The 26754-nt window shown below is 44.5% G+C and overlaps 1 protein-coding gene across 1 annotated transcript in view; it reads left to right on the forward strand.

The window, feature by feature from the left end:
• rbms3 (RNA binding motif, single stranded interacting protein) overlaps window positions 1-26754 on the forward strand; it is a 211533-nt gene that overhangs the window by 124809 nt on the left and 59970 nt on the right. Inside the window, exons 5-6 of the mRNA XM_031788529.1 lie at window positions 5259-5416; window positions 9125-9204. Coding sequence (XP_031644389.1) covers window positions 5259-5416; window positions 9125-9204 — 238 coding nt within the window. The remainder of the gene's footprint in view (window positions 1-5258; window positions 5417-9124; window positions 9205-26754) is intronic.

The raw sequence follows: 26754 nt of genomic DNA on the forward strand, positions 1-26754 counted from the left end.
ACACATTATGACATGCACTTAGACAAACAAACACACACAGTCGCCTCGATTACTGTTTAATTTACAGCCCGACAGCTGAGCATGTGCATTGTCTAACTATGTGAATCAGTGTCTGCCTTAATGTTGAATTTAGCATATCTGACATAATTCTGAATACTGGCCTTCTGGAAATCAATGGGCTGTTATGGAATAAAATGGTATAGAAGTCGCTTTTAATTAAGAGTTGGAAGCTCACTTTGTACTACCTCCATTACGTTAAACCCCCCAATAACTCATGAATACACTGGAAATGTAAAACATACTTTAGCAACTTGAGTTTCTGGTTAGAAGACCAGTGTTTTCCTGTTTTTCCAGCATGGGTTTTTGTCCATGATGGGCTTTAATCTGATCCTACATGTCCTGTTCGATAAGACACTTAATCAGAGAAAGGACCGACAGTCGGACGGAACAAGACATCCGAGATACTTCCTGTGCTCTGTATCGATAACAAAGAGAGAGGGAGGAAGCAAAAAGAGGGGGAGGAAGCAAAAAGAGGGGGAGGAAGCAAAAAGAGGGGCAGGAAGCAAAAAGAGGGGGAGGAAGCAAAAAGAGAGGGGGGGAAGCAAAAAGAGGGGGAGGAAGCAAAAAGAGAGGGGGGGAAGCAAAAAGAGAGGGGGGGAAGCAAAAAGAGAGGGGGGGAAGCAAAAAGAGAGGGGGAGGAAGCAAAAAGAGGGGCAGGAAGCAAAAAGAGGGGGAGGAAGCAAAAAGAGGGGGGGAAGCAAAAAGAGAGGGGGAGGAAGCAAAAAGAGGGAGGAAGCTAAAAGAGAGAGGGATTAAGCATAAAAGGGACAGGGAAGAAGCACTGGGGAGTGGCTAAACATCTACACCGGACATTTTTACGATCCTCATCAGTCACAGTTTGTTCACCCTACATCTGAATGAGGCCATTTTGAAACGGTCATTTCTGTTGATGTCTGAGTCGGGTTTTGTCACTCCTCTCTGTGGCTAAAGTGACGTACCATCTATTGGGCGGCAGGTAGCCTAACTGTTAAGAGCGCTGGGCCAGTAACCGAAAGGTAGCTGGTTCAAATCCCCAAGCAGACTAGGTGAAAAATATGCCAGTGTGCCCATGAGCAAGGCACTTAACCCTACTTGCTCCTGTAGGTCGCTCTGGATAGGAGTGTCTGCTAAATTACGTAAATGTATAGGTGTTAGCCCTCAGGGCTGCTAGCCTGTGCTAGCTGGTTAGCCTGCTAGCAGCACAACACAGCCTGCTCCTATTAAGGTAATGGGAAGAGGCTGCTGGTAAAGTGAATTCCTTGGCTGGTCATTATTCTCTGTGGTTAAAGTGAAGTATCATGTCTAGGTGTCAGCCCTCGGGGCTGCTAGCTAACCTGTTTGCCTGCTAGCTGTATCACAGCACACCTTTCTCCCATTCAGGAGAATAGAAGACGCTGCTGTTCAAATTTAAGCCTTGCCATGGCTGCTTGTACTCCAGTGTGGCCCTGTATACGGCGGGCTAAAGGGTGTGTTGAGATGTGCTGGTGGTTGTCCAGACTGGCCGTATTGGAGAGACGCTGCTGGCCTGCTGCCACCCTCTCTCCCTGGCGCTGCCCCGCCAGCTGTGCCCCCGCTAGCTAGAACCCTCAGGCGCTACAGACCACACGTTAGTGTAAACATACACACTCACTGGTGTACACATACACACACACACACACTGACATAAAAATACCACACACACACACTCACAAGTTGGCATACATACACACACCCATACACGTGTACATGCACAAAGTATTCATAACCCTTTTTTGTGTTACAGCCTGAATTCAAAATGGATTACACACAATACCCCGATAATTTCAAAGTGAAATATCTAATTTACACACGGTAAGTATTCACACGCCTGAGTCAATACTGTGTAGAAGCAACTTTGGCAGCGATTACAGATGTAGGTCTTTTTGGAGAAGTCTCTAACAGCTTTACACACCATTACTGTTTTTCAAATTCTTTAAGCTCTGTCAAGATGATTGTTGATGATTGCTAGACGGACATTTTCAAGCCGATGTAGCCCTTTCCTGCAGTCAATGACCAAACGTTCCCTCTTTGGCCTCATGGGTGGAATGTTATTCATATTTTTCATTATTATTATGAAATTACTATTTTTTTTACTTAGAAAATCTGTTTTTTCTATGTCAAACAGTTTTTTTTATATTTCAGTCTTCTGTGATGTACAGTTGAAGTCGGAAGTTTACATACACCTTAGCCAAATACCTTTAAACTCAGTTTTTCACAATTCCTGACATTTAATCCGAGTAAACATTCCCTGTCTTAGGTCAGTTAGGATTACCACTTTATTTTAAGACTGTGAAATGTCAGAATAATAGTAGAGAATTATTATTTATTTCATCACATTCCCAGTGGGTCAGAAGTTTACATACACTCAATTAGTATTTGGTAGCATTGCCTATAAATTGTTTAACTTAAACGTTTCGGGTAGCCTTCCGCAAGCTTCCCACAGTAAATTGGGTGAATTTTGGCCCATTCCTCCTGAGCTGGTGTAACCGAGTCAGGTTTTGTAGGCCTCCTTGCTCGCACACGCTTTTTCAATTCTGCCCACACATTTTCTATAGGATTGAGGTCAGGGCTTTCTGATGGCCACTCCAATACCTTAACTTTGTTGTTCTTTAGCCATTTTGCTACAACTTTGGAAGTATGCTTGGGGTCATTGTCCATTTGGAAGACCCATTTGCGACCAAGCTTTAACTTCCTGACTGATGTCTTGAGATGTTGCTATCCACATAATTTTCATCCCTCATGATGCCATCTATTTTGTGAAGTGCACTAGTCCCTCCTGCAGCAAATCACCCCCACAACATGATGCTGCCACCCCCGTGCTTCACGGTTGGGATGGTGTCCTTTAGTTTGCAAGACTCCCCCTTTTCCTCCAAACATAACGATGGTCTTTATGGCCAAACAGTTCTATTTTTGTTTCATCAGACCAGAGGACATTTCTCCAAAAAGTACGATCTTCAGACAAACCATAGTCTGGCTTTTTTATAGAGGTTTTGAAGTAGTGGCTTCTTCCTTGCTGAGCGGCCTTTCAGGTTATGTCGATATAGAACTCGTTTTACTGTGGATATAGATACTTTTGTACCTGTTTCCTCCAGCATCTTCACAAGGTCCTTTGCTGTTGTTCCGGGATTGATTTGCACTTTTCACACCAAAGTACGTTCATCTCTAGGAGACAGAATGCATCTCCTTCCTAAGCGGTATGACAGCTGCGTGGTCCCATGGTGTTTATACTTGGGTACTATTGTTTGTACAGATGAACGTGGTACCTTCAGGCGTTTGGAAATTTCTCCCAAGGATGAACCAGACTTGTGGAGGTCTACAATTGTTTTTCTGAGGTCTTGGCTGATTTCTTTTGATTTTCCCATGTTGCCAAGCAAAGAGGCACAGGGTTTGAAGGTAGGCCTTGAAATACATGCACAGGTACATCTCCAATTGATTCAAATGATGTTAACTAGCCTATCAGAAGCTTCTAAAGCCATGACATCATTTTCTGGAATTGTCCAAGCTGTTTAAAAGCACAGTCAACTTAGTGTATGAAAACTTCTGACCCACTGGAATTGTGATACAGTGAAATAATCTGTCTGTAAACAATTGTTGGAAAAATGACCTGTGTCATGCACAAAGTAGTCCTAACCAACTTGCCAAACCAATAGTTTGTTAGCAAGAAATGTGTGGGGTATGTAAACTTCTGACTTCAACTGTATATCAAGTTTAATATTGGGATGCAAACTCAAAATTGAATACATTTCAACTCTATATTTGACATGGTACAGGTGTCTTCTTTTTGTAATACTCAAGAATCACTCTGTGTGACCCTGATTTTGTCCACTGCAGTAAAAGGTTAAGTTAAAGCTGTAACAAGGCTACTCAGGAACATTTACTGTTGTCTTGGTCATGAACTCCCATGTAGAATTGGCCTTGTGTTTTAGGTTATTGTCCTGCTGAAAGGTTAATCTGTCTACCAGTGTCTGATGGAAAAACAGACTGATCCAGGTTTTCCTATAGGATTATGCCTGTGCTTATAGCTGTATTCTGTTTATTTGTATCCAAAAAATCTCCCTAGTCCATGTCGATGACAAGCATACCCATAACATGATGCAGCCACCACAATGCTTGAAAATATGAAGTGGTACTGAGTGATGAGTTCGGGTAAAGAGATGGGGTAGTCATTCAAAAATCATGTTAAACCATTATTATTGAACACTGAATGAGTCCATGCAACTTATTATGCGATTAAGCTAATTTTTGAACTTATTTAGGCTTGCCATAACAAAGAGGTTGAATATTTTATTGATGCAAGACTTTAAATTTTTCATTAATTTCTTTAAAAATCTAAATTCCACTTTGACATTATGGGGTATTGTGTGTAGATCAGTGACACAAAATCTCAATTGAATACATTAATAATACATTACTACACAACAAAATGTGGAAAAAGGTGAGTGAATACTTTCTGAAGGCACTGTATTTATTATGTTAAATGTGTCATGTATAGTGTCTAAATACATTTTCCACCTCTGGGATATTAAAGTTAATCTTATCCTATCCTACATTCCCTGGCATATTCACACACACACACACACGCTGGCATTTTTAAATTTAATTTTACCTTTAGTTAACTAGGCAAGTCAGTTAAGAACATATTCTTATTTTCAATGACGGCCTAGGAACAGTGGGTTAACTGCCTGTTCAGGGGCAGAACGACAGATTTGTACCTTGTCAGCTCGGGGGTTTGAACTTGAAACCTTCCGGTTACTAGTCCAACGCTCTAACCACTAGGCTACCCTGCCGCCCCATGCGTAGATTACTGGTACATATGCTGGCACACACATACAGTATTTCCCATGTACACAGATTCCATTGCACAGATACAGTATGCGTGACCACACACACTGCTCACATAGACGAGCATAGCAAAGCGTGCTCTGACTGCGTGTGTGAATGTGATTGTCATCATCGCGGAGACCAAGCTGTATCTGAGTTCACACAGAGTTGCCTGTGATGAAAGTTGTTTCGTGACAGCTCGCAAGGCACTTGGTTGTACATATTTGAAGCGTAACTGACGCATTCTTTCTAACTCTCTCTCTCTCTCTCTCTCTCGCTCTCTCTCCTTGTGTATCGTTGTTGCTGTATCATTCTTACGCCGTATTAACTGTTGAGACAATACCGTTTTTCAGAATCTGAATCGCGCTCTCCCTCCACAGCAACAGGAGCAGGACCCCACCAACCTGTACATCTCCAACCTGCCGGTGTCCATGGATGAGCAGGAGCTGGAGAACATGCTGAAGCCCTTCGGTCACGTCATCTCCACGCGGATACTGAGGGACGCCAACGGGGTCAGCAGAGGGGTCGGCTTCGCCAGGTATACCTGCTTGGAGCACGCACTCCGTTGACAAGTGTTTTGAAGCCTGAAGGGTAGTGCCTGCCTGCGGCCTGTGGGTTTGGATGCGTGTGGGAGAGAGAAAAAGACACACGCATACACACGCTGCACATACTTTTGTTTGCACATCATCCGGCCGTTTGAGGCTATACTTTCCCCCTGTAAAACTTGAGAGTTGACCCTGCTATCCCTTCAAAGTCGTTTACGTCCTCCTCATCCTCCACACTGCTCTCACCCACCCAACACAACACAACAACACTCCTGGCTTGTTTACCCAGAGGAAGGTGTTGATGAGAACAACGACACCATCTTGCAGGTATTTCTCTTATTCAGCCCGTGCTGCAGTCCCCTCCTATTCCCCACTCTATTACAGCGGGTTACAGAAGGACAGGCAGGCAGACTCCGACAGACTAACGCGGACATATACACGCACGAACGTACACACACGGCTGTCACAGGCCACCTGTTCAAATGGGGGAGAAACAAAAACCGAAAGAGAAAGGCGAGGGTGTGTTCAAAATGGTACCCTACCACCTATATAGTTGATATATTCCCTGGGCTCTGGTCTGAAGCAGTGCACTAAATAGTCCCATACGGCCCCATCCATTTGAGACTCATTGGGTGTTGAGATAGAAGGCCCCAGCCTCTAGTCCACAGATGTTGAGGGACAGAGGGGCATTAGAGAGAGTAAACCTTGCTAAGTGTTTCTGCACTCCTCCATTACTGTTATCAGAGCCCATTACTGGGGGCTTCGCCGCTAATCACTGTGGACAAGACCACCTGATGTCTTTAACCATCATGCATTGCTCCCTGCTTCACGCAGAGCAGCCAGGAAGAGGATGGGTGGCTGTCGGGAGCTCATCAGACCTGAAAGAGATAAGGTGGGGGGGAGAGAGAGAGAGAGAGAAGGGACATGAGAGAAAGAATGAGAAAAAGGTAGAAAAGAGAGAGAGAGAACAGGTTTTAATAGAGGGAGGGAGAAAGCGAACGGAGAGAGGTTGAGAAAGAGGATGGAGAGAAACAGAGTAGGTCATAAAGAGTAGTTGTCAGTCTGGGTCTGATCCAATTTCTCACAAGAGGGATACATTTTCCCAATTACAAATCAACCACCAGTTTCACTTGTGACAGAAGTTCGTTACCATATTGCATACAGTATAAAATCAATTCAAGTCCACACAGTGCCTGTGGTAGGGCGATGGGTTGACTTAGAATTGCGTTAAAGAGAGAGGTTACCTCTGCTCTATGCAGGTTCTTTCCTCTCATCTGGGGCCTCTCTATCATTGTGAATACAAGGAGGGAGGGGCCCGAACTGAGAGTGTGTAATTGTGTTAGTGTGTCTGGGACGTGTGCGCTCCATTTGGATCACTGATCACTCATACTGCCACAATGAGACAGAGGGACCTGATCCACTTACACTACAGGACCCACTGCCAGAGAGAGAGCGAGGGGGGAGGGTAACAGGGGTGAAGACAGATGAGAAAGAAGACAGGTGAGAAAGATGGAGAGTAAAAGAAATAGGTAAGGGGGGGGGAGATGGATAACAGAAATAAATGGATGAAGCATGTGAAAAATATGGAGGGTAAAAAGATGTAGATGGGTATGGAAAAGGGGGTGAAAGAAAAGGGAGAGAGAAAGGAAGGATGGAACAGAAAAAGAGAAGTACTAGAGCAAGACAGAAAGTAAAGAATGGCGGATGATAGCGGGGAAGGGGAAGCTAGTAAGTGATATAGAGTGAGAGATGGATCATAGACCCCTTCCTGGTACGTACATATTTAGTTGATCAGTGGTCTGAGGGAGGCGAGGGTTTAATACGATCTTACTTTGTTCTCTGTAAATGAGATGAGTCACAGTTGCACTGTGTGACTCCACTCCCTTCATAACGCCACCCTTCCTGTTCCATGACACACGGACAGTCCGCTCTCTCTCCAGTCTCTCATGTCCCTTTACTGCTCACTCCACTCACTTTCCTCAATTAGCCCAGGAGAATTTGAATATCACTGTAAATCACGGGTGTACTTCCTCAATTAGCCTCGTCATAAAATGACAGCCACATGCTGTAAGCTCTCAGCCGTGAGCCAAGGGAAACAATATGTGTCGTCATAGGACCTCGAATCTAAATTGGTTCAACATAGAAAATGTTCCATGCATACTTAAACATATTACATGTAGTATATGTTATGTTTTAGGTACTCAATATTTGTAATAGTTGTATTCGGCTACGGCACTTGAGTAGGCTATACAGTGCATTGGGAAAGTATTCAGACCCCTTCCCTTTTTCCACAGTTTTATGTTACAGCCTTATTCTAAAATGTATTAAATAAAATTAAATAACAATCGATACAAAATATAGATTTTTTTGCAAATGTATAACTTTTTTTTTTTTAAGATGCCTTATTTACACAAGTATTCAGACCCTTTGCTATGAGACATGAAATTGAGCTCAGGTGCATCCTGTTTCCATTTATAATCCTTGAGATGTTTCTATAACTTGGAGTCCACCTGTGGTAAATTAATTTGTTTGGGCATGATTTGTAAAGGCACATACTGGTCTATAAAAGGTTCCACCGTTGACAGTGCATGTCAGAGCAAAAACCAAGACATGTGGTCAAAGGAATTGTCTCTAGAGCTCCGAGACAGGATTGTGTCGAGGTACAGATCTGGAGAAGGATACCAACAGCATTGAAGGTCCCCAAGAACACAGTGTCCTCCATCCTTCTTAAATGGAAGAAGTTTGTAACCACCAAGACTCTTCCTACAGCTGGCTGCCCAGCCAAACTGAGTAATAGGGGGAGAAGGACCTTGGTCAAGGAGGTGACCAAGAACCCGGTGGTCACTCTTACAGAGCTCCAGAATTCCTCTGTGGAGAAGGGAGAACCTTCCAGAAGAACAAACTTCTCTGCAGCTTCAACCAATCAGGCCTTTATGGCAGAGTTGCCAGACGGAAGCCACTCCTCAGTAAAATACTTTTGCCAAATGGAACCTAAAGGACTCTCAGACCATGAGACACAAGATTCTCTGGTCTCTGAATGGACCTTGAGTGGCCCAGCCAAAGCCCAGACTTGAACCCGATCGAACATCTCTAGAGAGACCTGAAAATAGCTGTGCAGCAATGCTCCCCATCCAACCTGACAGAGCATGAGTGGATCTGCAGAGAAGAATGGGAGAAACTGCCCAAATATAGGTGTGCCAAGCTTGTAGCATCATAACCAAGAAGACTCAATGCTGTAATCGCTGCCAAAGGTGTACAACAAAGTACTGAGTAAAGGGTCTGAATACTTATGTAAATGTGATATTTAAGTTTTTAAGTTAGAGTACATTTGCAAACATTTCTATAAACCTGTTATTGCTTTGTCATTATGGGGTATTGTGTGTAGATTGATAACGGGGAAAAAACTATTTAATCCATTTTAGAATAAGGCTGTAATGTAACACAGTGTGGAATAAGGCAAGGGGTCTGAATACTTTCCGAATGCACTGTATACTGCCTGGTTAACGTTTTACGACGTGTGACACAACAACAATGTATGCCCTCACTACACTTCTGGATAAGAGCGTCTGCTAAGTGACTCAAATGTCAAATGTAGATGTGAAAGGACTGTATTATATGTTTTATAGCATGTTTTGTGTGTTCATCATGTGTAATGCTCCCAGTTGTATTAATTTAGCCATGTCCTTTTCTTTTTGCTACAGGATGGAGTCCACGGAGAAATGTGAAGTGGTGATACAGCATTTCAATGGGAAATACCTGAAAACCCCACCAGGCATTCCAGGTAAGAAGACTTCCCTCTCTGCTTAAACATTCCTCTCACATCCTTCCCCCTGCAAACCACCCATTTTTAACAGAGAAACCCACTCTCCCTACCTCCGAAACCCTCCGTTCCTAATTCAGTAATGTTAATTTCAACTTTCCTCTCCTTGATAGATTGTGTACAATTGCACTTCTGATACCCGACGCGGAGCGTTGTCGCTAGCTCTCTCACTAGCTCTCGCCTCCCATTCAAAAAAAAAAGGGCCTGCCTGGCTATCGCTGACTGTTTGACTCAGGAGCTTCTAGGGAAGCCGAAGCGCTCTTAATATTCACACTGCGGGTCTCTCTGCTGCTCCGAAATCCACTTAAGAGCTGCCTTTCCTGCAGCCAACCTGCCAATGGGACCCAGAGAGATGGAGTGAGCAAGAAAGGAGAAGGAATGCAAGAGTGGGCTGCCTCAGCAGTTTTCAGGCCAGGTGCAGTGGTGCACTAAGACCCCTATTCATTTCAAAAGGGAGCTGAGTGCAAGAGGGTTTCCACAGGGACACAACATGGATTGCCCTTAGAATATAGTCCCTTACAGTACTGTCCCCATTTTTTCAATTGCCTGTAATCCACTGAGCCCACTGCATAGGCTATCCCACTAGCTGTTAAAGGCATGGGCGTATATTGGGCTGGGATGTAATGGGGAAACCTTTTTAAAGTGATAATATCACACTGACCTTCCCCTTTAAGTGTCCCCTCCCAGGTGCTTGGGGGGAAGCTATTATGGTTTATAGATTCTAAGGAAAAGTGCCAACGGACTGATTTCTAGCTGATCGCTGAAAATCTTGTCTTTGTATGTCATAAAACGTAATTATCATTCTGCCCCTGAGCAAAGTACTGTTCCCTGATTCAGAGGGGTTGGGTTAAATGCTGAAGACACATTTCAGTTGAACACATTCAGTTGGACAACTGACTATAGTCAGTGCCTCTCTGTGTATAGAGATTGGAATGTACTGTCTTTTTCTATCAAAACCCTGCCCGCGTTGACACTGTCTGCCAAACGGAGATCCCTCAACAACATGCTTCTAAACATCAAACTCAAATGTTCTAGCTGCAGGTCCCCAGAGAGCAGAGCTCAGAGCGCCTGGCCTCTTTTGTGAGGCAAAGCAGATCCTCCTCCTCAGGGCTGTGAAGGCCACAGCACTAGCCTAGCCTAGTGTAGCGTAGCGTGGCGTTCTGTTCTGTGCGGCCACAGCGAAGTGCAGCCTAGCGGTTTTATAAAAGCCACAGCACTAGCGTTGCCTAGCGATAGCGTAGCCTAGCGATAGCGTAGCGTGTTGTGAAGGCCACAGTGTACCTTTTTGTAACTGTTGTGTCGTGGTGCTGCTAGTATTTCCCCTGAGCCTGTTGCTATTCAGGGCAGCCTCTGCATCCATCCTGTTCTGACAGCTCAGGGGCTCCCCCCGGTGCCCCTCAACACATGCTCAGCATGCTAGCCTAGTGTGTGTGTGTGTGTGTTTGTGTCAGACGGACGTGACTAGCCTTCTCACACTGTACCCAAGACAGACACTTACACACGTACGCACTCGCCCACCCATGCGCGTGCACACACACACAAAACCCCTCATCCTGACCCGAAGGTGCAGTGTCAGCATCTGCATAATGCTAATGACCTCCTTTTTCTTTCATATCACCATTTAACACAACCCAGAAACGCAATGTACACATTCCTCTCTCAATGTCCTCAGCTTGCTAGAGTTCCCTCTGGCCGACATTTTGACAAGCCTCTGAATTGCCTGCTTGGCCACTCCATCATATTTAGCCAGATAGAGAGATGGGGCACGGGCTCCGCCACCAGTTATGGCTTTTCTACTCAGGTGTGTCCAGTTGCTGTGCGAGGATATAGAATTGTCACCCCGTGTCCCATAGGAGGAAGTAAATATCCGGAAGTCAGCTACAGATCATCAGTTAATGTCAAGGTGCCGTAGGGAAATAAGCAGGTTGCCATATGGGCAGGAAGTCCGTGATTCCAAGATGAGGCGAGTACAGAGCTGGAGATGTGTGGTGCAGACGCAGGGAATGACATTGCACAAATGAAATGAAGGAGGTCATATACTGTACATTAAGTTGTACAGTTACCATATAGGAAAACAAAGCAAATGTTACCCAACTACACAGTAACTACACTAGTTACTAAATATTTTCGAACAAAGTGACGTTCGCTTTCATTTCAATTCAATAAGGTGACACTAAACTTTTAGCGTACTGATGAATTTATTTTGTGTGTTGCTAAAGCCTGTGTGTGAGATGAGATGTGGATTGAAGCAGTCAGCTCTCCCCTTGTTTGATCCAGAGACATGATCAATCGCTCCGAATGGGGACCACAGCTGTTTAGGTATTCTGTGCAATGCGGCAGTCAACGCTCCCGCCTGCGCCCGTTCAACTCAACTCAAACACGCGCACACACACACACACACACGCTCACAGGAGAGAGAGTTTATGAAAACAACACCCTTGTTTTGCAGTGTCTGTTTAGTGTAAACAAAAGTACATTTTTTGAATTGTCGCTAAAGTTGTAGAACATAGTGAGAGTGAGACCCAATATACAGTTGAAGTCGGAAGTTTACATACACTGAGGTTGGAGTCATTAAAACTCGTTTTTCAACCACAAATTTTTTGTGAACAAACTATAGTTTTGGAAAGACAGTTAGGACATCTACTTTGTTCATGACACAAGTCATTTTTACAACAATTGTTTACAGACAGATTATTTCACTTATAATTCAATGTATCACAATTCCAGTGGGTCAGAAGTTTGCATACACTAAGTTGACTATGCCTTTAAACAGCTTGGACAATTCCAGAAAATGATGTCATGGCTTTAGAAGCTTCTGATAGGCTAATTGACATCATTTCAGTCAATTGGAGGTATACCTGTGGATGTATTTTAAGGCCTACCTTCAAACTAAGTGCTCTTTGCTTGACATCATGGGAAAATCAAAAGAAATCAGCCAATTCCTCAGAAAACAAATTGTAGACCTCATCCTTGGGAGCAATTTCCAAACACCTGAAGGTACCACATTCATCTGTACAAACAATAGTACGCAAGTATAAAAACCATGCGACCACACAGCCGTCATACCGCTCAGGAAGGAGATGCGTCCTGTCTCCTAGAGATGAACGTACTTTGGTGCGAAAAGTGCAAATCAATCCCAGAACAACAGCAAAGGACATTGTGAAGATGCTGGAGGAAACAGGTACGAAAGTATCTACATTCACAGTAAAACGAGTCATATATTGACATAACCTGAAAGGCCACTCAGCAAGGAAGAAGCCACTGCTCTAAAACCGCCATAAATCCAGACTATGTTTTTCAACTGCACATGGGGACAAAGATTGTACTTTTTGGAGAAATGTCCTCTGGTCTAATGAAACAAAAATAGAACTGTTTGGCCATAATGGCCATTGTTATGTTTGGAGGAAAAAGGGGATGCTTGCAAGCCGAAGAACACCATCCCAACTGTGAAGCATGGGGGTGGCAGCATCATGTTGTGGGGGTGCTTTGCTGCAGGAGGGCCTGGTGCCCTTCACAAAATAGATGGCATAATGAGGGAGACAAATGATGTGAAAGCAACATATTGAAGCAACATAAATACATCAGTCAGGAAGTTAAAATTTGGTCGCAAATGGGTCTTGCAATTAAACAATGACCCCAAGCATACTTCCAAAGCTGTATCAAAATGGTTTAAGAACAACAAAGTCAAGGTATTGGAGTGGCCATCACAAAGCCCTGACCTCAATCCTATAGAAAATTTGTGGGCAGAATGGAAAAAGCGTGTGCGAGCAAGAAAGCCTACAAACCTGACTCAGTTACACCAGCTCTGTCAGGAGCTTCACTCAACTAATTGTGGGAAGCTTTGTGGAAGGCTACCCGAAACATTTGACCCACAATAAACAATTTAAAGGCAATGCTACCAAATACTAAACTTATGTAAACTTCTGACCTACTTGGAATGTGATGAAAGAGATAAAAAGCTGAAATAAATCATTCAATCTACTATTATTCTGACATTTCACATTCTTAAAATAAAGTGATGTGGAGTTTAAATGTATTTGGCAAGGGTGTATGTAAACTTCCGACTTCAACTGTAGATGCATTGTGATTTACGGGGGTGAACAAGAGCATTTGGAAAGGCAGAGCAGATAAAAATGATTTCATCCTCCTGGCGGTGTGAGCCTAGCCAATTAGGTCCTTCTCATTCTTATGCAATGCATTCAAACGGCTTATCATGGACACCAGTTTCAAAATGAAGATGCATTACCCCGTGTTCCATTCTGGCAGGTGGACCGATCTCATACTGCTCATCTCATGTCAGCAAGACGAATGAACTGACTAGATTAAAAATACAATACTACTTCAACCTATTGTTGCTCTTTGTTCTTGGAATTGGAGCGTCGTAGGGAACAGTCAAATGACAGCTTGCTTTGCTTGATCAGCACAGTGAGGGTGTTTCTAGATTTATTTTGGGAAATATAAAGAAGAATAAGGGTTTGCTAAGACTCACATTGCTGGATGATAACTTCAGTAATCACATGGATACAGACAAACCAAGATTAGGTCCAGACTGATTAGAAATCTCCTTCTATCCCTTCATCCTTTATCTCCCTTTGTTTTAGTCTTTTCGTAGAGCCAACATGGTTGCACGGTTGCAAGTCAGCTCCAATTGCCTAATAGAAGCTCTATAAATTATGGAAATCACATCAGGAAGTGGTGATGGTCCTGGGAGACAGAACCCAAACGGAAACATGCTAAATGTACTTGCCCTTTCCTGCTCCTCTTTCTCACAGTCCTTTTCCATCCCCTCTGCCTGTTTTCATTATTCCTCTGCAAACCACAGTGTCTCCCAGGCTCTTTCTTGGATGTATCTCTCCATGTATCTTTTATTCCAAACAACTGACGACTAAAGCCGTGTTCCTCCCGACGACTGCAGGCAGCAGTGCTTTCCCATGCAACAGCAGTGCTTTCCCATGTTAAACATCTCCACATATGAATGTGGTTGCATTTGGAAAATCCTTTCCTACTCCCCAATTTTCTCTGATTTACTTCCCTTGTTCGTGAGGGATTTCGATGACACCCAGGCCTTTGGTTTGGTGAAGCCTCCATACCCACCCGCCCATCACAGACCCACCAGATGCCAGAGAACCAGGGGCCGTCCCTGACAAGCCTCCCTCTCCTCCCTCTCCCAAAGCTCAACCAGTGCCAATAGGCAGTCAGAATGTTGGCCCGGTGTTGGCCGAACTACAAATCCCATCATTCTTAGCAGAACAATGAGGCCTGGCCCGTCGGGGCTGCAGGCAAAGCTCCCTCCCAAGCCGCCCGACCAGCCTCAGCCAAGGCGCTCTGATGCCAAGATATAGCAGAGACAGTGCACAGTATTAAACATCCCTCGCTGAATTCAGGGATGTCCCAAATCACTTGGTAAGTCATAAAAGCCCTTCTGAAACTGTCAGTCATACTTGAGTAATCCATGTTAATTTCTCAGATCCCTCCCACATTCCCCTGGCTAATAAGCGGCCTGTCTGATGTCCAATTTTCTCTTCCAGCGATAGATTGTACTTAACACGTTACAGAGCTGAGCAGGATGGAGGTTTGTGCTTCTGGATTGCAAAGCAGTGTCAGACAATCTAAGTGGTGTACATAAGCACATGTTTGATGTATGTGGGATGTAGGTTGATCTGGCATTGATCTGCACTTAGTTTTTTAATGAAACTCAATTTTATCGTGTATTGTGTATTTTTGTATCATTATCCTTTGTTTTTGAACCAATATAAACTATATTTTTATGTTTCTCAGTCGTGATTGCATTATTTCACGGCAACACTATCATCATTTCTGATATGCATAGCAATGGATAAGAATTATCCTCCATGGTCCTTTAAGAGTGTGGCATCTTAATGGAATCTGTTCCCGTAGGGTAAACCCTCTGGCTTGCCTGCATGTCTCACCATTAAACCAGGGAGACACAGGAAGTTATTCAAATCCCCAGTAAATCACAGATTCTCTACGAAGGATACATTCCCCCCCGACGTGCACTTTCTCATTAGACTCTTATCTCACCCACAGACAATCGTCTGGATTTGTCACGCTTTGTTTGTTTTGCCACTGAACTATATCAATCCCCGGCACCGCGCGCATAGCCGATGGTGAGGAAGAATCTCTCTCTCTCTAGCTCGCTCTCTCTCTGGGACTGTCGCAAAGCTATGAAATGTGTTCAGCGACTGCACTACGGCAATAATAATAGTCCAGGGAAATTTGGTTAAAGGAGAGAGGGATGCTTTAGCTCTGAGGGGTTTTAGGTGTGTGTGGTAATGATGGACTTTGTTCTCCACTCATCCAAGTCTAATGTGGAGAGATAAACGGAGGGAGAGAAGAGCGATGGACAAAGAGGAAAGGAGGGAGTGGGAGGTAGAAAGAAAGAGAGAGCGAGAGAGAGGGGTGTACAGATCAAGATAGAAATAGAGGGCGAGAGACAGAGGACAGAAAAGGAGCATAAAGAGAGAGAGAGACAACCCAGAGTTTAGAATCCTTCCAGCCGGCCCAAAAGTTTAGGGGCCTTTTCTCTGCCTGTGGAGATCAAAGGATGACCTTGGTTGTGAGATGGTCTCCTGGACATGACCCTGCTCAACCCACCCCAGCTGTTCTCTGGATTGATCTCACTCCTCTCTCATCCTCTCTCATCCACCCTCCCCTCCTCACATTATAGACATTCCTTCTCCTCATCCCTCCCTACTCAGCTTGTTTTTGGATGCAGTTCTATGCACACAATATTATTGTTGGAGCCAAATGCCCGTTTCGGGATTTATGTGAAATTCACTGTTTCTGCCCCATAAGAAATTAAAGCCAGTTTGTGTATAATAATTTTATTATAAGCTAAACTGAAAACCCTTCAGCTTATTTGGAATGATGGCAATATGTTTGCAAATGTTGGATAGGTGCAAACTGTAGTAACAGTATCAGCATACAGTTTAAGCATAATGCTTCCTTATTTGGCTAGATTTGTGAGATGCACATTAATCATGGAACACCACCGCTCCGGACATGAAGAATTATTCAAAAGTTTGAACCCAGGGACCTACTGTTACGGTTTGTTGACAATGAACCCTAATTATGTTGAGCTGCTCCATAGTTAGGTCACAGGACTCATAGCCCGGGGCCACGGCCTGTCTTGCAGACTGAAGATTTGAGATTGCTGAGGAGGGTAGTATGGCCTTGGCATCTGTGATAATTTTGGTATTCTGGATACGTGCATTCCATGGCTCAGTACTCTACTCCCCTCCGCCTCCCACTAGCCATCCATTTTGTTAGGTCAGGGAGTTTGATGAAGAGCTTTTTCTGAAACTCATATGTGTAAAGGGTATAGTGCGTTGAAGATACGGTAGTTAGTATTCACCCCCTCAACTGTGGAGCACCATCATCGCACTATTTGACCAGACGTATAGCCTAACGAATTGCCATTATATAGTGACAAATAAGAAATATCTCCTACACTAACACATTTTTCAACTTATGTTACACACAACTACAATGGTGAAATGTCACTATTTTGACGCATTCGAATGAGACCATGTTGGCTTAAAATTAGTATATATTGGGAAGTAGACAAATATAACTTGGCTGACACAGCTTGCTCCGCACTGACCTTTAAGCTGCTTGTTTGTGTCTAATGTCTGTATGTCCCACATCCTGTGTGGTGGGAAAACTTGGGCATCTGTTCCGGCTCCCGACCGAATGTCATTGTCACCGTCGTCCGCCACCCCAGTTTGTCCCAGGACACCTACGACAGAGAGATTAAACCTGACAGTGGCCCAAAATAGAGCTGGTCTGCCATTAGAGCTGGAAACGGGGTGTGTGGGAACACACAGAGGTCACGCTTACAGGTATTTTTGGAAATGCTACCGGACATCTCGCACGCACACACACACACACACACACTCACAGGACCTCCGATGGACAAACAGACACACGCACACACTGGACTATGGATGGTCATTCATCCTGATCCAACAGCGGTCATCTTCTATGTCCCCCTTTTCCCCTAGACTTCCTTTGGGAGAAACATTGCATGGCAATGTTTCTCCTTTCTCACATGGGTCTTTGGCAAGTCTATTTATTTTAGTGCCTGCTGGCTGGCATTTCTGAGATGAAGGACAGTGGAAACTTGCCTTGGTCGGTATACCGTATGTACTGTATAACGGGGTATATGGAAATAGCCACGGGATGGTTTTTCAGTACCGTTGAAACAATTTCTTTGATGTATAATATTTCAAATCGAATGTCATTTTATTTGTCACGTGCTGAATACAACAGGTGCAGACCTTACCGTGAAATGCTTACTTACAAGCCCTTCACCAGCAATGCAGTTCCAAGAGCATATTTATTAAATAAACTGAAGTAAAAAATAAAAAGTAACACAATAAAATGACATAACAATAATGAGGGTATATACAGGGGATACCGAGTCAGTGTGTGGGGGTACAGGTTATTCGAGGCAGTTTGTACATGTAGGTAGGGGTGAAGCGACTATGCATAGATAATAAACAGCGAGTAGCAGCAGTCTAAAAACAAAGGGATGGTGGGGGGGGTCAATGTAAATAGTCCGGGTGGCCATTTGATTAATTGTTCAGCAGTCTTATGGCTTGGGGGTAGAAGCTGTTAAGTAGCCTTTTGGACCTAGACTTGGCGCTCCGGTATCACTTGCCGTGCGGTAGCAGTGAGAACAGTCCATCCTCTGACACCTCCTAGTATATAGGTCCTGGATGGCAGGAAGCTTGGCCCCAGTGATGTATTGGGCCGTACGCACTACCCACTGTAGCAGCTTACGTCGAGCAGTTGCCAAACCAGGCGATGATGCAACCGGTTAGGATGCTCTCGATGGTGCAGCTGTAGAACTTTTTAAGGACCTGGGGAGCCATGCCAAATAATTTCAGTCTCCTGAGGGGGAAAATGTGTTGTTGTGCCGTCCTCACGAGTGCCTTGGTGTATTTGGACGATGATAGTTTGATGGTGATGTGGACACCAAGGAGCTTGAAACCCTTGACACGAATCGACGGGGCTGTAATGGGGGCCTGTTCGTCCCTCCTTTTCTTGTAGTCCACAATCATCTCCTTTGTCTTGCTCACATTGAGGGAGAGGTTGTTGTCCTGACGTCCTCACTATAGGCTGTTTCATCGTTGTCGGTGATCAGGCCTACCACTGTTGTGTTGTCAGCAAACTTAATGATGGTGTTGGAGTCGTGCTTACCCACGCAGTCATGGGTGAACAGGGAGTACAGGAGAGGACTAAGCACACACCCCTGAGGGGCCACACTGTTGAGGATCAGCGTAGCAGATGTGTTGTTGCCTACCCTTACCACCTGGAGGCGGCCCGTCAGGATGTCCAGGTTTCAGTTGCAGAGGGAGGTGTTTAGTCCCAGGGTCCTTAGCTTAGTGATGAGCTTTGTGGGCTTTTATAGTGTTGAATGCTGAGCTGTAGGCAATAAACAACATTCTCACATAGGTGTTCCTTTTGTCTAGGTAGGAAAGGGCAGTGTGGAGTACGATTGAGATTGTGTCATCTGTAGATATATTGGGTGGTATGCGAATTGGAGTGGGTCTAGGGTTTCCGGGATGATGGTGTTGATGTGAGCCATTGATCAGCCTTTCAAAGGACTTCACGACTAACAACGTGAGTGCTACGGGGCGGTAGTCATTTAGGCAAGTTACCTTCGCATTCTTGGGCACAGGGACTATGGTGGTCTGCTTGAAACGTGGGTATTACAGACTCAGTAAGGGAGAGATTGACAATGTCAGTGAAGACACTTGCCAGTTGTTCTGCGCATGCTCTGAGTACATGCACTGGTAATCCGTCTGGCCCCGCGCCCTTGTGAATGTTGACCTGTTTAAAGGTCTTGCTCACATCGGCTATGGAGAGTGTGATCACATCGTCATCCGGAACAGTTGGTGCTCTCATGCATGCTTCAGTGTTGCTTGCCTTGAAGGGAGCATAAAAGGCATTTAGCTCGTCTGGTAGGCTCACGTCACTGACGTCACTCGCGGCTGTGTTTCCCTTTGTAGTCCAAAATAGTTGGCAAGCCCTGCCACATCCGACGAGTGTAAGTATTCCTGTATTTACTCTTTGCCTGTTTGATGTTTTGTCTGAGGGCATGGAAGGATTTCTTATAAGCATCCGGATTAGTCTTCCACTCTTTTAAAGCGGCAGCTCTAGCCTTTAGTTCGATGCTGATGTTGCCTGTAATCCATGGCTAGCAAAACAGGCCTGTAGTGTAGCATTTGCGTCATCTGACCACTTCCGTATTGAGCGAATCACTGGTACTTCCTGCTTTCGTTTTTGCTAGTAAGTAGGAATCAGGAGGATAGAATTATGGTCAGATTTTCCAAATGGAGGGCGAGAGAGAGCTTTGTATGCATCTGTGTGTGTGGAGTAAAGGTGGTCTCGAGTTTTTTTTCCCTCTGGTTGCACATGTGACATGCTGAAATGAGAAATAAATTAAATGAGGTTAAACAGATTTAAGTTTGCCTGCATTAAAGTCCCCGACCACTAGGAGGGCCACTTCTGGTTGAATATGTTCTTGTTTGCTTATGGCCTTATACAGCTCGTTGAGTGCGGTCTTAGTGCCACTATGGGTTTGTGGTGGTAAATAGACGGCTACAAATAATATAGATGAGAATTCTCTTGATAGATAGTGTAGTCTACAGTTTATCATGAGGTACTCTACCTCAGGCGAACAATACCTTAACTTCTTTAATATTAGACATCGCGCACCAGCTGTTATTACCAGACGTAGCTACTCTTTCCTGCCAATGCACAGAAAACCAAGCCAGCTCTATATTATCCGTGCCACGACTCGGTGAAACATAAGTTAATATTTCAGTTTTAAATGTCCCGTTGTTAGGACAGTCTTGACCGTAGATCATCAAGTTTGTTTTCCAGGGAATGCACGTTGGCCATTACCACCAATGGTCATTTGCAATTTACTCAATCGCCTACGAATCCTAACAAGGCACCCCGACCTTCTCCCTCTGTATCTCTGCCTTTTCTTCACGCAAATGACAGGGATTTGTCCCTAGTCTCCGGAGAGCAGCATATCCTTTGTGTCGGACTCATTGAAGAACAAATATTTGTCAGTTCGAGGTGAGTAATCGCTGTTCTGATGTCCAGAAGCTCTTTTCGGTCATAAAGTAGCAACTTTATGTACAAGATAAGTTACAAACAATGCGAAAAAATGAACAAAATAGCACAGTTGGTTCGGAGCCCGTAAAACAGCATCCAATCCCCTCTGGCGCCAGTATTATTTTTATTAATTTTTTATTTAACTATGCCAAACCCTAACCTGGACGATGCTGGGCCAATTGTACGTCGCTCTATGGGACTCCCAATCACGGCCGGTTGTGATACAGCCCGGGATTGAACCAGAGCCTTTAGTGACGCCTTTAGCACTGAGATGCAGTGCCTTAGACCACTGTGCAATAGACTTGTGCAGTACATTAGGAGATAAAGAAGATTGCGTTCCTCATTTCACCGGTCACATGGTGTTTGTTTACAAGCACACAACAACAAGAGTCACTCACTGTTGTTCACGACAGTTGATTCACAACAACATGTTTGCCAGCTAGACATCTTATAATTATTAAGTTAGCCATCTTAAAATGTGCTAAATGCTCTGCAGTTGTGCATTTGGTTTGCTAATTTAGTAGCTAGTTAGCTATCTAGCTAAGTGCTTAACTTCTTGCAAAATCAAGATTTGCTTGGTAACAGCAGACCCTCCTGGATCAAGAGCCTTGCTGTCTCGGATCTCAGAGGCTCAGTGTGGTTTGAAAATAGCTCCCCTTGTGTTCACTGCCAGTATTACCGAATATCCCAGGATGTTACAAGGTCGGTATGAAGGTATGATAATCTGGATATTGCCCAAGCCTAGTGGAAATACACCTGCATCAGACCTCATCTTATCCCTCACTTTCTCTGGCTCTTTTTTTTTTACTACCTTTTCTCTTACAGCTCATTGTCTCGCTCTTTCCTACACACACACACACACACACACACACACAGACAGACATACAGACATAGACACACACACACACAATATATTTTTTTACTCTATCTCTGTGTCGCTTGCTCACAACCCCCCCCCCCCCTCCATCTTATGAGTCCATTGCTTTGATTACCTCCAGCCTGGACCTGAGATTGTCTCACAGAGAAAGGCTTGACTGTGGACTGCAGTGGGACAGTAATTGCCAGAGCCTTCCTCTGTTCTGCAGTCAGTCAATGCTCCTGCATTCCACGTCTGGGCGGAAAATATGAAGCTGTGGTGTCTGGGGCCACCCCTGCAGCTCTCCGCTCCACCGCTCTCCTGGCTGTGGATCTTACACCCGCTGGACACACTAGTAATAGGGGAAACACAACAGTAACTGCCCATGGAGGCAGGCCAGACACTTTAAGACACAGTGCTGTGCCGAGGGGGAATCGGGTTCTGAATCAGGCCTCTGAGAGACTCAAAGTGGCTTACATGCTTGTTTTAGTCTTATCTGATCGATTGAAAAGCAGAGCCATTGTATGTATTGCTTTCTTTACAACAATGGACTGTGTATGTAGGTGGCTCACTGTGTAGGCTTATCGGCGTAGCTGGCTAATTGCCTGTACACTGCCCTATTCATGGCTCTTGCTGAATTGTAGAAATAGCAGTAGTGGTTGTGGGCAGAAGCCGTTCAGTATTACTGATAACAGTGATGTAGTTATGATAACAACACCACCTAATTGTTCCATTGAAATGACCTAGTTCATACACATTTATGAATGACCTTATTAAGCAATTCATATCCGTCTTTCAGTCCCAGACATAATCTCGCCGCAATGTACCCCACGATACATTTTTTTTTTAGGATGTCTTATTTGTGGAAGGGCACTCGTCCTTCTGCGAGAGGGGGCATGTGGAGTGTATCCAATTTCAGGCTGAAAAGCAAATGGCGTTGGAGATCAAGGATTATACAGCACATTTTTAAGTAGAGCGGCTGGCTAATGATTCTGTTGGCTCCCTGTGAGCCCAGGGCTGCGTTTTCTCTCTAAAGCTGCTAAATGTTGCTGTTAATACCCGCGCTATCACCACTATCACCTCTCAATCTGAAGCTTTGCCAATGGTCCGGCATAAATGGGGGTCTGGGGTTCCTTATAAAGGAATTCTATTTTTATGTGGTTGAAATTAGGACCTAGAAAGATAAGTACATTCTCCGTGTTTTCAGCTGGGCGTTTGATTGGGGGATGCACAACCATTGCAGTTACATTGAAATGCCTTTTAAAAAAAATACCTTTTGGCATACAGTAGTATAAAGCATAAAGTATGTACTAAAATGTGAATACCTTCTCAGGATCAACAGCTTCTTAAAGCCCTAATTAGGCTGTATTACATTATGTAGGTTATAACCGTGGTAAAGCTGCTATTGGCCACCCTGTTTTAGCATCTTATTACCACCACAGTAACTGATGAAGTCCCGGTCACCCAAAGTTTCCGTATTGAGGTTTAGCTGTGCAATTTACATTTTGACATTGAAATCGTACACAGTCCTCCTAACCTGTGTAGAACAGGCTGATGTGTTGCCTGAAACGGTGAGCAACTCCGGGCAGTCCCTATGTCACCTTTTTCTTTACCCACTCGGCGGCAGACGTTTAAAAAGTACATTTCATGCCATTTAGCCATCTGCTCTGTTCAACTACAACACTCTTCGCCGTCACATAAGCACACACGCGGCTAACACACACTCGCAAAGTCATTTTGAAGTGTGGTAATTGCTTTTGGAAAGCCCCCCCCCCCCCAAAAAAAGAATAGAATAATTCTTCTGAGTCTGATCGTCAGACAAAAATCAAGTTAACTCGTCCAATAGGCTCATTTGGAAGAAAAGCAACAACACAGGGACTTTATAGAGACACACAGGATCCAGGGAGTGATGGGAAGAGGGTCCAAATCCCCCCCCCCCCTTCTCGCTAGTCGCCATTACAAACAGGCAGGATTAGGCAACTGGACCCCGCTGTGGCTCTGAATGGATCAAAGGGGAAGAGAAGAAGGGCCCTCTCTCCAGTATTATCTAAATAACAGGCCCAGGAATTCAATAAGCGTTTGTTGCCTTCATCATCGCTCCCAATTAAGCTGCAGCATGTGGCAGGCTGGTTGTTGTCGGCGACGGTCGCCGTACCGATTCTCCTGCCCGCTACCTTTTGTGTTCAGCACAGTAGTTCTAGTTGTCAAAATGTTGTGGGACGTTCGTTGCCTGTCACACACACTGAGACACATTTTTTTTATCAATGTGTTCCCATTGCAAATCTAATTTGAATTCTTCTGTCTCCCCCCACTAATTTCATCTGCCCTTGGACTCGCTGCCTCTCTACGCCCAACTAGGCCCTCCTCTCACACTGAGCAGAGGAGCCTCTGTCCATCACCGCATTGTTAGTGAGGCATGGCTGTATCGATATCTAGACTGTTTCCCCTTGGGTCGGCGCATGGAGGGAGAGAAAAGCTTCTCTCCACCATTGATCTGGGCCCATTAACGGGGGATGAGAAAAACAAGTGCTTTCATCACGACTGAGACGTTTAGGCAAGGGCTTACTCAAGGTTTTTCTCGTCAGGGCAGCCATTCTGCTGTATTTCTGTTCATCCCGCCTACCTTTTCCTCTGGGATTCACAGAATGCATACCAGACACGGCCACACACAGACACAATATATATATTTGAAGTGTTTCAGGGGAGTGATGCAGTTGGCTTATGAGCATCGGTCTACCGCGATGGGGAGTTTCTGCCACCAGCGTAGGCTACAGAAAAACAATGGGACATCACATTGAGAGAGAGATGAGAGACCGAGAGATTGCGTGTGTGTGTGTGGGGGGGGGGGGGGGGGGGGTGTAATGTATGAGCCTAAGAAAGCAAGAGATGACAGAGAATGTGTAGCCTATGAGAGATGCGGCGAGAGAGAATGTGTGAGAAAAAACCTAGAGAGAGAGGGAGAGCAGTGCACCTGCTGCTGCTGCTGCTTCTATAAACCAGTGGAAAGCTCTTGTCAACAGAGCCTTAATTACAACCCAGGACACTGCCCCGTTCACACAGTAGAGCACCTACTGGTCCCAGGCCTCCCCCTCCACCAGCCACTCCTCAGGGCCTGTATTCACAAAGGGAGGAATTCAGACCCGAGTTAAGCATGCGGAAATGGAATGTAATTCCCTTTTTATGCACTTTTCTCATGTAGCGGTATTGTTAGAGAAGGGTAAAGATCGAGGTCCAGGCAGGTATTACACTGCCGATATAAAAATTGTAGGAGAGTGTGAGTACTGCTACCAGACACACACACACACACACCAGCAGAAGAGACTGCCTGGAGTGTAGCCTTTTTGCCAGATAGCCAGTGGAGAGAGAGGATGAGACACACCATATTCAATGCATTCGGAAAGTATTCAGACCCCTTACCTTTTTTCAATTTTTTTGAAACGTTACAGCCTTATTCTAAAATGGATTAAATAAATAAAAATGTCCTCCTCAATCTACACACAATACCCCATAATTAAATATATTTGCACATACATTTTTTTAAATAACTGAAATATCTTATTACACAAGTATTCAGACCCTTTGCTATGAGACTTGAAATTGAGCACAGGTGCATCCTGTTTCCATTGATCGCATCCTGTTTCCATTTATCATCCTTGAGATGTTTCTACAACTTGATTGGAGTCCACCTGTGGTAAATTCAATTGATTGGACATGATTATGAAAGGTGCACACCTGTCTATATAAGGTTCCACAGTTTACAGTGCATGTCAGAGCAAAAACTCGAAGGATTAGTCCGTAGTCCGAGACAGGATTGTGTCAAGGCACAGATTTTGGGAAGGGTACCAAAACATTTCTGTGGCATTGAAGGTCGCCAAGAACACAGTGTTTTCCATCATTCTTAAATGGAAGAAGTTTGGAACCACCAAGACTCTTCCTAGAGCTGGCCGCCAGGCCAAACTGAGCAATAGTTGGAGAATGGCCTTGGTCGGAGAGGTGACCAAGAGAACCCTATGATCACTCTGACAGAGCACCAGAGTTCCTCTGTGGAAATGGGAGTACCTTCCAGAAGGACAACTATCTCTGCAGCACTCCACCAATTAGGCCTTTATGGTAGAGTGGTCAGATGGAAGCCACTCCTCAAGAAAAGGCACATGATAGCCCCCTTGGAGATTGCCAAAGGCCACCTAAAGGACTCTCAGACCATGAGAAACAAGATTCTCGGGTCTGATGAAACCAAGATTGAACTCTTTGGCCTGAATGCCAAGCGTCACGTCTGGAGGAAACCAGACACTGCTCATCACCTGGCCAATATCATCCCTATTGGTGGCGGCAGCATCATGCTGTGGGGATGTTTTTCAGCGGCAGATGCACAGATCAAAGGACAGAGAGATCATTGATGAAAATATGGTCCAGAGCTCTCAGGACCTCAGACTGGGGTGAAGGTTCACCTTACAACAGGACAATGACCCTAAGCACACAGCCAAGACAATGCAGGAGTGGCTTTGGGACAAGTCTCAATGTCATTTAGTGGCACAGCCAGAGCCCAGACTTGAACCTGTTCAAACATCTCTGGAGAGACCTGAAAATAGCTGTGCAGTGACGCTCCCCATCCAACCTGGCAGAGCTTGAGAGGATCTGCAGATAAGAATGGGAGAAACTCCCCGAATACAGGCGTGCCAAGCTTGTTGCGTCTTACCCAAGAAGACTCGAGGCTGTAATCGCTGCCAACGGTGCTTCAACAAAGTACTGAGTAAAGGGTTTGAACACTTACAGTATGTAAATGTGATGTTTCATTTTTACAGTTTATTTTTACATTTGAAAAAAAGTATGTTTTTGCTTCGTCATTATGTGGTTTTGTGTGTACATTGAGGGGGATGATTGAATCCATTTTTTGAATAAGGTTGTAATGTAACAAAAATGTGGAAACGGTCAAGGGGTCTGAATACTTTCCGAATGCACTGTAACCAAGTCACAGCACAGGGATAATCCAACCAATAATACTTCATACAATAATAATGATTACAGCAACTCGGAGGCAATTTCAAAGAGGCACCAGACAATAAAGAACCCAGTTATCATTAGATGATTTCAAAATATCTGTATTCCTTACACAGAGTGAAAGGGGACTTGGGTACGTTAATGGGCGTGTGTGTGGTTCAAAACAACAACAAAAAAGGCTTTTAAATGTCCCCAAAGTTTCTTAGACCAATGCACAATATATCAGTCATCCATACAGTTCCAAAAAGAGAATAGAAAATAATACGCAATATACTCAAAATGCACACTCCCTTTAACAAACATGTCAATACCATTGAATTTACAGTTCCCAACCACACAGAACACAAAAAGCTCAAATTTAAAGCACTAGAGAGGGAACGGGAGTGAGAGAGGGAACGGGAGTGAGACAGAGAGCCAACAGAGGGTCCATCCGATACACTAGTTGGTTTGTTGGTTGAAGCTTTGCAACAATGTTGGCAGTAATCCAGTAAATCTAAGGCAAG

The sequence above is a fragment of the Oncorhynchus kisutch genome, linkage group LG14 (genome assembly GCF_002021735.2).
Source record: "Oncorhynchus kisutch isolate 150728-3 linkage group LG14, Okis_V2, whole genome shotgun sequence".
In the NCBI taxonomy this organism is placed as follows: Eukaryota; Metazoa; Chordata; class Actinopteri; order Salmoniformes; family Salmonidae; genus Oncorhynchus; species Oncorhynchus kisutch.